Genomic DNA, 12,834 nt, shown 5'->3' on the forward strand with positions numbered 1-12,834 from the left:
GCGCCGATCCAATGCCGGGAACCAGGAACCTCTTCCGGGTCTCCCCCACACGTGCAGGGTCCCAAAGCTTTGGGCCGTCCTCGACTGCTTTCCCAGGCCACAAGCAGGAAGCTGGATGGGAAGTGGAGCTGCCAGGATTAGAACCGGAGCCCATATGCGATCCCGGGGCATTCAAGGCGAGGACTTTAGCCACTAGGCTACGCTGCCGGGCCCGAGAAGTGTTTTTTAATAAGAGAAGTCATACACATGACTATTGGTTTCAAATTAGCATAATTCCTTTGAGAGCCTACTAAAGGTAATTATTGTAGGCCAGTGGCTGCCACAGGGTGACAGACTTCAGAGGGCTTAAGGAAACTTTTGGAGTGATGGTTTCAAAAACTCATAAAGCTGTAGTATTCAAATTAATGTAATTGCACTGTAGGTAAATAATATCTCTTAAAAGTGATCTAACTTTCCAATAAAAGTAAAATAAATCTTTTTTTTTAAAAAGTGACTGAATAAACCTCTTAGATCGTGTTTTTTGATACAATGAGCAATTACAAAAGTCAAAGTTTAGAAATAAAGATGCCATGTGAATACGAAGATAGCATATGAACATTTAAAACACTGACAAATTGCATCTTAGTAAATGTAGGTTCTCTGTTGGATAAAATTAAGGGGGTCACCTAAGAAAATCTGTATGGACAGTGCAGTGTTCTTGTTCATGGATTACAGATTCCATGTAGTAAAAATAGCAGTTCTCTTCAAGTTGCTTAATAAAGAATACTTCAGAAATTCTAACCTTTTTTAACTCTATCTCATTCTAGAATTTATTTGGGAAGAATTTATATGGGAAGGCTATGAATACCTTTTAAAAAAAAGGTAGTTTTGCTGTATTACACATCACTATCTTGACAATGCAGTTATCAACACTGCAGCAGAGTTACAGGAATGTTTAATAAATAAATAGAATTTGAAGTCCAGTAATAGACAATAAATCTTGTGTAGATGTTTCTGTGACAAGAATTCTGTGCTTGATTGGAGTGGGAAATAACTGATTGTTCAGTAAATTATGTTAGATTATTTTTCAGAAATACCTACAATCAGTGTTATTGCCTAACATATTGTTAGGTTTATTAAAGTCCAATGTGAAATGCTTTCAAAAGCTATAAATGAGTATCACCCTGTCCTTAGGAAGGATCTCTTCACTTAGACACAAACTCTATTAGCTGCGTTAGTAAAATCAAGAACTTATTTTCTTTTTAAGATTTATTCATTTTTATTTGAAAGGCAGATTCATATAAAGAAGGAGAGATGATGGGCCGAGTGTGGTGGCCTAGCTGCTAAAGTGCTCGCCTTGAATGTGTCGGGATCCCATATGGGCACTGGTTCTTATCCCGGCAGTCCCACTTCCCATCCAGCTCCCTGCTTGTAGCCGAGGAAAGCAGTCAAGGACAGCCCAATGCCTTGGAACCTTGCACCCGCATGGGAGACCTGGAAGAAGTTCCTGGTTCCCGGCTTCGGATCTGTGCAGTTCTGGCCGTTGTAGTCACTTTGGGGAGTGAATCAACAGACAGAAGATTTTCCTCTCTGTCTCTTCTCCTCTATGTATATGTGACTTTGCAATAAAAATAAATAAATCAGGAGAGATGGAGAGAAAGGTCTTCTGTGCATTGGTTCACTGCCCAAATAGCTGCAGCAGACCAGCAGACGGAGCTTAGCCGATCAGGAGCCTGGAGTTTCTTCAGATCTCCCCCACGAATGCAAGATCCCATCCTCCAGTGCTTTCCTGGTGCTTTTAAAGGGAGGAGTAACCAATTGAGCTGTTCCAAGGGGCCCGATCAAGTACTTCTGTCATCGAAAGCCTACTTGTTTAAGAGGGTGAAAGGAAAATCAGAGTGGGAGAAGATATGTAGTTATGTAAATCACTTTTAACTTTTAGCTGTTTTGTGAGTTTTCTGATTACAGAGTTAGAGTACATTCTGAAAGGTCAACCCTGATAGTGTTTTCATCATATCTCAGGTATACAGTCTTTCAGAAGTCAGTATTTCACAAACTCTTATTCACAGAAATCCTTTGGCAACACATGTCTGATGAAGGACCACTGTCCTTCATCAATACTAGAATGTTTTTTCATATGCAGCATCTCCTAGATTGTGATGCTTCATACAGCAGGTGAAATCTTATCATTGTAATAGTTGGGATTGGGTGTTACTCTTCCTTTCTTGAGGATGGCATTATAGTATATTTTAGAAACGATATTGGGTTTGATGATATGTTGTGGTGTCCATAGTATAAAGAACTATGCATCAGTTCTTTAAAAAGACAAATAACTCAGCAGAGATTGGAGGAGGAGGGATCTTGGACACTGCTCAACACAAATTTTTTTTTTTTTTTTTTTAATTATTTATTATTTAACTTCAGTAATTACATTGTATTATGTGACACAGTTACATAGATACTTGGGTTCTCCCCACCCCTCCCCAAACCCTCCCACCATGGTGGATTCCTCCACCTTATTGCATAACCACAGCTCAAGTTCAGTTGAGATTTCCCCATTGCAAGCGTATACCAAACATAGAGTCCAGCATCTTATTGTCCCGTCAAGTTCAACGGTTTCTTAGGTATACCCTCTCTGGTCTGATGACAGAGCCAGCAGAGTATCATCCCAGTCAATTGAAAGCTCCAACATACCATCAGCAAAAATTTACATCATTATGGAATTAATTGACATAGTAATGAGTAACCAATATGTTAAAAGTAAATGCGGGTTCCCAGCCACCTTCTGTGACCACCTCACCTATACTTCAATTTTAGTTTATACACAACATATAACATTCAAAACATAACATGTTATACATAACATCATATCATCTTAAATTAAGGCAAACATGTGGTATTTAACCTTTTGGGATTGGCTCATTTCCCTTAGCATTATGGTTTCCAGTTTGGCCCATTTGGCCACAAAGAACTGCATTTTGTTTTTTTTAATAGCTGAGTAGTATTCCATGGAGTAGATGAACCATAGCTTTCTTATCCAATCCTCTGTTGATGGGCATTTTGGTTGTTTCCATGTTTTTGCAATTACTGATTGTGCTGCTATGAACATAGGAGTACATTTTGGTTTCTCATAGAACAAGTGTTCTGGATATATTCCTAGGAGTGCTATTGCTGGATCATACGGTATGTTGAATTTGAGTTGTTTGAATATTCTCCATACTGATTTCCATAGAGGCTGTACCAGCCTGCAGCCCCACCAGCAGTGGAGTAGGGTTCCCTTTTCCCCGCAACCTCGCCAACAAGTATCGTTGGTGCTTTTATTCATGTGGGCCAGTCTTACTGGCGTTAGGTGGTACCTCATTGATGTTTTAATTTGGATTTCCCTTATTGCCAGGGAACTTGAGCATTTTTTCATATGTTTATTTGCCATTTGGGTTTGTTCCTTTGTGAAGTGTCTGCCCATTTCCCGTGCCCATTTCTTGAGTGGCTTGTTTGTTTTTCAACACAAATTTTTATGGCTAGTGTCTTAGTCTGTTTTCTGTTCTGTTTCAAAATTCCTAAGCCTCGGTAGTTTATAAAGATAAGGCTCATTTTGGCCCACACATCTGAAATCCAGGAACATGGCAGCAGCACCTGTGTGGCTTCTGGTGAAGATGTCATAGCAGAAGGAAATGCAAGCAGTTGTATCTAAAAGAATGCACATATGCCCAACGCAGACGTGAGGCACTCCCTTTTTAACAGCCTGCTCTGCAGATAACAGTTTTGCTCTTGCAAGAACTACATTAATCCCTTCTTTAAGGTGGAGGCCATGTGACCTAATTACATCCTAAAGGTTCCACCAACTCTCACTATTGTTCTGTTGGAGATCAACCCTCAACATTAATGTCAGTGGGGACACATCAGAGCTCAAACCAGAGTAGCTACTTGATATTTAAGAGTATTTAATCTGATAAAGCAAGTGCACATTAAATATGCAGTGAAGTTCCTTTATACATTCAACAATTGATACAGGTTTTAAAACTTGGTAATAAGTATTGGTATGGACACAGGACATTTATTGTATGATTCCATTGATATGAACGTGAAAACCAAGCATAAATAAGCTGTGTTGCTTAGAAATGTGTTATGATCATTAAAAAAAAAAATAAAAGTAAAGGAAATCGTCACAAGTGTTAAGATGGTAGTCACGTTAGAGGCTGGAGGGAAAGAGATGTGATCAGAGACACACAGGGAGGCTTTTGGGGTCCTCATGTATCTCTGTTTCTTCAACCTGGATGGATTTACTTTTATTCGTTGTAAAATTTTAAAGATCTACATTGTGTATGTTTCTATTTCCAAATAAAAAGGGAGAATGACCAGTTATGTCAAATATTGTCCACAGGGCAATAATAAATAGTGAGAGCTAAGACTTGACTGTTGGTTTGAACAAATCACCAACAACTTTCAAACAGAACAGATTGTCTCAGTGAGTAGTTACAGCAATGCTATGATTGCAGTGAGTTGAAGAAAAGCAGAGGAGAGGAACTGGACACTGAATAAACATACCTCTTGGGAGAAATTGTTATGTGAAACAGGAATGTAATGGCAACTAAGGAAAGGAGGAATATGCAAAACTTTATGTAAGACATGCAGAGTATCAGAGTATGTAATGATTATGTTCTAGGGGCCACACTGTGGGCTAGTGCATAAAGCCGTCACTTGTGGGGCTGGCATCCCCTGTAGGTGCCTGTTCAAGTCCCAGATATTCCACTTCTGATCCAGCTCCCTGCAGATGCACCTGGGAAAGCAATGAAGGATGGCTCTAGTGCTTGGGCCCTTGCACCCACATGGAAGATAAAAAGATTTTCCTGACTCCTGGCCCAACCAGCTGTTGTAATGTGCCTTCTGAAAAGTGAACCAGCAAATGGAAGATCTCCTTTTAGCTATGTCTGTCTCTGTCTCTATCTCTATCTTTTTCTGTGTGCGTGTGTGTGTGTGTGTGTTTCTCTGTCTTTAAAATTAATGAATCTTGGGATTATATGGTTTGGGGGATGGAGAGGAAGTGAAAATTTATGGTGTTTTGTAAAGAGAATTAACATTCATGCTGTTCTTTAAGTCTTAGTAATATAAATGTTAGAATCATATCTATTAATAAACTATTTCCATGAATAACATCCACAAAAATAAAGAATCATATCTATTAATAGAAGGAATCATGACACCAATTTGCAGAAAGAATTGAATCAGAAAAGTTAGGTACTTGGTCCAAACGGGTTGATACTTTTTATTATGTTGCCTGTAATATGTTTTACTGTTAAATTGGGTTTTATGTAGTTATTATCTAAAACTTATTTAGATAATATCTCAATTAGTTTTTGTGTGCAATAGACCACCCTTAAGCTTGGTAATACAAAATAACTATCACATGTTATGACTCCAAGTTGTTTGTGTTGACTAGGCTCAGCTAGGAACACTCATGTGACTGTAATGTTTGATAGCTCACCTGGGGCTGAAGTGGCTAAGATGACCTCACTTTGTGTTTGGGGCTTTGGTGCTGCTTGCTGGTGGGAGCACTCACTTTGCTCATTAGTCTAGAGATCCACTCCTGATTGGAAATCCAAGTCAGAAATCCAGTCGAGATTCAAGGAGTTGCGCAACAGACCCCATCTGTTTATTGTAAGAGATGTAAAATATTGTGGTAATAATTTTTCCTGTTAAGAATTATTGTAACCATCACTAACTTATTTTCTACTGTTAATTTGTTATTTGCTCTGGAGCTGAAAACTTTTGATTTAGAGAAGTAGTTGTAGTTTTAGTCAATATATGAGAATTTAAAAATGGAAAACTATGCTTAGAAAAATATATTTCTGGTTTTCATACCTTGTCAGGTGAAACAAATAGTTATTTTTAGATAACAGCAAAAAAGATTAGAGGAAAAATTCAGTTGTCAATCTTTAGAGTGCTTCATTTTCTCAGATTATTTTCATTAATGAGGAACCACCTTTTTGTGTGTTATAAGATATATGTAATTCAGCTACTAAAGTAGGAGCAGTTAAGAATTTTCTAAGGATTAGTTTATAGTACTGGCATATTGCTAGACATTGTGCGATTTGCATTTGTTGAAATTTTCACTGACAACTATGTAGATTGAGTACCTACCAGGATAAGATACGACAAGTCCTGGTGCTCTTACAGTTTCTGCATGCTGCAGTACTCTACGGTGGGAATTTGGGAGGGTTCTCTGAAGAAACTCTGAACGTGGACCTGAAGAGTGAGTAGGAGTTAGCTGAGGTAACGGCAAAACTGAGAAATTGTGGAAGAACAAAGACTTTATAGGTACGTGAGTGGAGGGAACATGAAAACATCAGAAAAAAATTTTTGTGACTAAAGCCTAGAATGTAAAAGGGGTAAAGCAAGAAGGAGCCAGGGGCTACGTTACAAAGGGCCCTGGTGAGTGTCTTAGAGTCTAGATTTTTTTGCCAAGGGTCATGGGAAACCATTAATGAATTTAGACAAAATGTTTCTCTTCAGCTTACTTTGGTAAGGTCACTGATTGCATTTGGTGGAGAGATGTAGTCAGGGAAGGCTGACATGGGGGACCAATAGTGCCTGCCGCAGGTAATGATGTGAATTAGGTGGTTTGTGGAGATGAAGAAGTATCAGCTGGATTTGGAACCTGGGAATGGAATAAAGGGAGGAACCTAAGGTGACTGACGAAGTATCATTACTGGACAGGACCCAAGTGGCAAAGGAGGTTTGGTTACGTGGTCTTACATGGCACTCGCTGTCGTATCTTACTCTCTGTTCCCAGCTGAAAACCTGCATGTCTGTATTCTGCAGTTGAAATGAGAGTTCTAATATTAGCTCATAGAAGTGATTTGTTCTTCTTTAGTAAAGTTAAATGAAATGCAGCAATTATGTACCATGACCTGAATTAGAACCTTGGATTTTAAAGGAAGATTCTACTTCAGCATAAATTCTTTCATATTTAGAAATTTAGTGATCATTTCTATAAACAATATTGTTAAACCAACACATTTTAAAGTTTATTGGAAGACCTGTTAAAATTATTTTTTTGTTGTTTTTTGTCATTCTGTAATAATTAGAATGTTTAGATTTATGCTAGGGAAGAAAACATAGGGTAACTACTTAATGAAGTCTGTCTTTTATAATGTGTTTATGTATCATACTCATATAATTTATATGTATGTAAAAAATGTAGTGTGCCATCATAACTACATACAATATTTATTAATAACAATAAAAGAGGTGGGACTTACTGGTTAATTTTTTTTCTTTATTTTTTGCTGTTAAGTAATGGTAATTGAGATTTTAAGAGAATCAACTGCTTAGTTTTGGAGTTAAGCCTCCGTTGGCACTAAAGTTATTTTAAACTTTTGTGGTTGGGAGTGTCTTGGCTCTCTGATTTTATTAAAGTATTACTCCTTATTGTGCTGCTTTCCCCAGTAATGCTATGTCACCTAAAATTTTCTGATTCTCATGCTGACAAGGTATAATGTATTCAATAGTTTGTTTCCATAGACTGAACTTCCCATCACTTGGATATTTTGTAACTTTAAGAATACTTTATAATTTTTTCTCTTTTTTCTTCATAGGCACTACAAGGGCCCCCAGGGATGGGGAAGTTCCAGGGGTGGACTATAATTTCATTTCTGTTGAACAATTCAAAGCACTGGAAGAGAGTGGAGCATTGTTAGAAAGTGGAACGTATGATGGTATGTTTCCAAATACTAGCCACAGCTATACCCAGGAAACTGAGCAACTGTGAGTTATTTCAAAAGGGAATTCGATCTGTGAAATTCATTTTTGTTTGGTTTTGTCTTTCCTCTTCGATTTTGGGAAAATTCTGTTTTGATTAGGAGGTTTGTCATTTACTACTTAAGCTGGAGTAACCATAAACAAAAATATTAAATCATCATAAAGCTGATTGAACATACTAAAAGACTGGCTTGTTTGCACATATTATAGTAATTTGCCTTCATCATATGAACTCAACAGCGAATGATTGCTTTTTATTTGTGGTTCCAAATGCAAAATCTATAAACTTTAAAAAAAACCCACAAATACCTCAATTTTCTTGGAGAGAAAAAAGGAGTAACATGGATAGGAAAAAAAGCAACAAAAACAATCATTGATTTTCTTATCTCTGTTTTCCTCTAATTACTTGATTCTAGAAAGTCCAGATTTGAGATGAGTTTCAACTATAATTTTTCATCATAACTTTATCATGCTATTACAATTGCTTATTTCACCTTTTCTGTGATAATAAGGATTGTCTTGCTTATCTGATACTGTCTTCAGTGCCTAGAAAGGATACTCAATAAATATGTAACCTTGGATTCAGTGTACCCTCAAATATGCATGTATGTTCTTTCTAAAAGAAGTAATTTTTTAGTTCCTCTGTACAGCAACATTGGTGTGCCCCAAGCAGCAGAATCATTAGCTTCTCCCAGCTGCCTTGTCTTACATTTCTTAACTTCACATACATCAGCTAGCAAGGCTAGTCATTCCTTCCTTTGCAGACAGTTTCACAATGCCCTTCCTCTCTCTGTCACTGTGGCATTGCAGACCCACTTTATGAGCTCATGTCTGGGTTATCAAAGTTTAGTCTCCTGTTTCAGATTCTGCCCTGTGTCCCACACATCCTTCCCATTGCTACCAAGCTGATCTTCAAGCATACCTCTGATCAAGTCCTATTCACATCTAGTGATTACCTTTCACCTACTAAATTTGCTGGAATGTCCCTTCCTAAGCTTAGCCTCCGTGATTCATTCATTCACCCATTGATCCCGTTTTGTTCTTCCGGCAGTTGTTTATTATTACATACCTACCACATATTGACTACAGTAACAGGGCCTGAGGACAGACCCTAATTCATCCTGCATGTTAGTGGGGAAGGTAACCAAAAAAGAATGGAATTTAAAGAAAGTAACAGGAATTGCTTTTTTAGATGAGGCATCCAGTCAAGATGTCTCAGGGGAAATGTCAACTTGTTTATCTTTATTTTTATGCAAAATTCTTCCCTTTGTATTGTTAAGCACCTTGTTGTGTTTAATATGACTCTTATTTTTATGTGTTCTTGTAAGTTGTGTCTTGTGTGAATGTATTTGCTATTTATGTCTGAACTGTTTTCTATTTCAATGTTTTTTACTATTACCAATTACTATGTTGGATTCATCCATGTTACTGCGCAGTACTGGTTAGCTTGACTGCATTTCAATGCATTGCACTTAGCCATACTCTTTTTTTTTTTAAGATTTATTTATTTTTATTACAAAGTCACATATACAGAGAGGAGGAGAGACAGAGGAAGATCTTCCGTCCGATGATTCACTCCCAAAGTGAGCCACAACGGCCGGTACGGGCCGATCCAATGCCGGGAGCCAGGAACCTCTTCCGGGTCTCCCACGCAGGTGCAGGGTCCCAAAGCTTTGGGCCTTCCTCGACCGCTTTCCCAGGCCACAAGCAGGGAGCTTGATGGGAAGTGGAGCTGCCGGGATTAGAACCGGCGACCATGTGTGATCCCGGTGCGTTAAAGGCGAGGACTTTAGCCGCTAGGCCACCATGCCGGGCCCCTTACCCGTACTCTTAGTGATGATCTCCCAGGTTGGCTCCCCAGCTCTCCATCACCACAGCTAAAGCTGTCACACACATTATTATCAAGTCTTCTGGATACCCAAGAGCAGAATTGCTTACTTTAGATGAGATCACTTTGGCTAGCTGTGAAGTGTCTGTTCCTCTAAGCAGTGCATGAGGGTTACTGGACCAGCTACACATACACAAGGCTTCACACCCTTGCCCAATTGTCCAGTTTTATGATTTTTGTCAGTGTAATGACTGTAGAAATGATATTTTTAGTTTCTATATAATCTTTTGGGCTTCTGAAAATTGTGCATTCATTTGCTTTGTTTTTTGTAAATTAAGATCCCAATCACATTCCCATTTGTAGACATTCCTTAGCTACTTAGATACTATTGTCATATAAACTATAAATGTTTTCTTCCATTTTGCCATCTGTTCTACTTTTCATTAAACAGAAATCCTTAATTCTTTATATAATTTTTATCACTGAATTCATTATTATTTATAGCTTTGATGTTTGAGAAGTCCTCAGCTCCTAAATCAGAGCTATCCTACTTTTTTTATGCATAAGAGCATGATATGTCACAAAATCTCATCTATTATCAGTTACTGTGTGTTCAGTCCAAAGGAAATGCTGATTAGCACAAGTCATACATCATGTCACACTCATCATATTGGTAAAAAAAATTTAAATCCAGTAATCTCAAGAGGTGGAAACTCCCATATCCTGCTGACAAGAATATGAAATGAAACACTCCTGTGAAGCACCTTGCAGATTTTTATAAGTGTTCTACACATCTGCTCTAGAAAAACTATTGCTCATGTACTAATGTAGACATGAACTACAGTGTCCTTGCAGTACTGTTTCAGATAATAACAAAATGAAAACCACTGTCTTAGTAGACTAGATAAAATATTTTAATTTATTTATGGAATGGACTATTATGCAGCAAGTGAATGAACTAGATTTTTGTGTACCAACATGAATACATCTTAGAACCATAATTATACTAAAAATGATAAGAGTATATGCACAGTATTTCATTTATGAAAAAGTACATGAAACCTTCTGAAAGCACTTTATGAAACTTAAAAAAAAAATTATCTGTTTAATTGAAAGACAAAGTAAGAGAGAGACTTTCCATCCATTAATTCACTCTGCATATGGCTGCAACAGCCAGGTCTGTGCCAGACTGAAACCAACAGCCAGGAATTGCATCTGAGTCTCATAAATGGCTGGCACTGGGCCAGATTCTTGAGCCATCTTCCACTGTATTTCCGGAGACATGAGAAAGCACCTGAATTGGAAGCAGCGCAGCAGGGAATCAACCAGCACTCCAAAAAGGGATGCCAGTGTTACTAGTGGTTTAACCTGCCATGCCACAGTGCTGACTCCCACTCGGTGACACTTTATGGAAAAAATAATAATTTATATATACGTGTGCATTGAAAGAAAAAAGGAAAAATTAATATTATTACTATTTATATAGGATAAATACACATTTCGGATACCATTTTTTTTTCAAGATTTCTTTTGTTTTCATTTGAAAGGCAGAGTTACAGAGAGCAGGAGAGATAAAGAGAGGTGTTCCAAGTGCTGATTCACTCCCCAAATGGCCAGTACAGTCTGAGCTGAGCCAATCTGGTGCTAAAAGCCAGGAACTTCATCATGTGTCTCATGCAGGTGCAGGGTCCCAAGGCTTTGGTCCATGTTCTGCTGCTTCCCCAGGCCACAAGCAGAGAGCTGGACGTGGAGCACCTGGTCCACAAACTGTCACCTGTGTGAGATGCTGATGCCATAGGCGGAGGCTCAGCTTACTGTGCTGCAGCACTGGCCCCTTGAATATTATGCTTATATAATAACTATAATTAGCTGTAATAGTAATAGTAGATAATTCTGTTAAAGTTAAAAGGAATAAATAAATACTGGAATTTTATACCTTACATTATCCAGAATCTTGATTTAGAAAAGTAGACTTTTTATTTTTCCTGGTATATTCAAGTTCCTTCGTAATTTGATTTGCAGGCATCAGGCAGAAGATAAATTGAAATCCTAGTTCACCCTTTCCCCCAAACATCTTTTTTAGGATATTCCTGTACCTGCTTCTTCAGAGAAGTGCAAACTAGCTTTTTGATTGGTTCTTTGCTTTCCTTTTTGGTAGACCAGAAAGTGTCCAGAAAATATAATCTGCTTTAAAACAAATCTTCCAATAAGATAAGAACAACCTGTTTCCAGCATGGGCTTGGATTTACGTTGAGAGGGGATAGGCAGAATGTAATGCAAAAGTTTTTTAGTTTGATTTAATTTTGTCTTGGATATTTAATGCTCAAAGTCAAACTTACAAAGAATTCATCTGAATGCATTCCCCCCTCAAAATATGTTCTATTTAAGTTAAGCTTATTTCTAGATTTATCTGCCACATTAGTTTGCTCTACAGGAGTGTGCATATTGTTTACTTTCTTAGGAACCAGAGGTGTGAATAGAAGGGGGTTTTAAAAATAAAGCATGAGTATTTTGCTGTTTTACCGTATTTATTTTTTCTTATCAACAGAGCAAAATGATAACAGGCACAATTCTTACTAAAGACCTGTGGAGTGTTTACTTACTGCATTTGGCTGCCTCTAGGAACTGTATGGCAAACTGAGAAAAGATTCTGGTTTTGTTAATTTTTTCTTTGTATTACGGAACATTTTGCTTCTACTGCAAAAGTTACTGATGGTCAGGATTCATTGCGTGGCTCAGCCACTTCCAGCACTGGCATGCTGTATCAGAGTTCCAGTTCACGTCCTGACTACTATGCTTCCAATTCAGTTCCTTATTCATGTACCTGGCACTGCAGCAGAAGATAATTACTGCTTGGACCCTTGCCACCCAAGTAGGAGATCTGGTTCTTAGCTCCTGGCTTCGTCCTGGCGTTAGCCTTCGCTGTTATGTTCACATAGAGAGAGAGAGCCAGTAAATGGAATATCTTTGTCTCTCCTTCTACTCTCTTTTGCTTTGCAGTAAATAAGCAAATCTTAAAAAAAAAAAAAAAATCCTAAAGAAAAGATTGAAGTATTTGTTTTCCTGAGAATAAGCCAATATTGAATTAATAAATTCTCTATTTGTTCAGCAATTTTCAATAAAACAATAGGATGCCTCCCCCCAAAAAAACCTTTTTAAAGTAAACTTATGATGCTACAGCAAACCCTGTAGAAATAATTATCCTACATGTAGTCCAATTTCATGGCCTTAGTATAAATGGTATAAGATGTTTGGTATTATATGGTGGA

At 37.8% G+C, this 12,834-nt stretch overlaps 1 protein-coding gene across 2 annotated transcripts in view; it reads left to right on the forward strand.

Annotated features, from left to right (window-relative positions):
* MAGI3 (membrane associated guanylate kinase, WW and PDZ domain containing 3) overlaps nucleotides 1-12,834 on the forward strand; it is a 208,757-nt gene that overhangs the window by 127,811 nt on the left and 68,112 nt on the right. For both annotated transcript variants that reach the window (XM_058660067.1, XM_004581911.2), the window contains exon 3: nucleotides 7,575-7,694. In XM_058660067.1, the coding sequence (XP_058516050.1) occupies nucleotides 7,575-7,694 (120 nt within the window). The remainder of the gene's footprint in view (nucleotides 1-7,574; nucleotides 7,695-12,834) is intronic.

The sequence above is a fragment of the Ochotona princeps genome, chromosome 2 (genome assembly GCF_030435755.1).
Source record: "Ochotona princeps isolate mOchPri1 chromosome 2, mOchPri1.hap1, whole genome shotgun sequence".
In the NCBI taxonomy this organism is placed as follows: Eukaryota; Metazoa; Chordata; class Mammalia; order Lagomorpha; family Ochotonidae; genus Ochotona; species Ochotona princeps.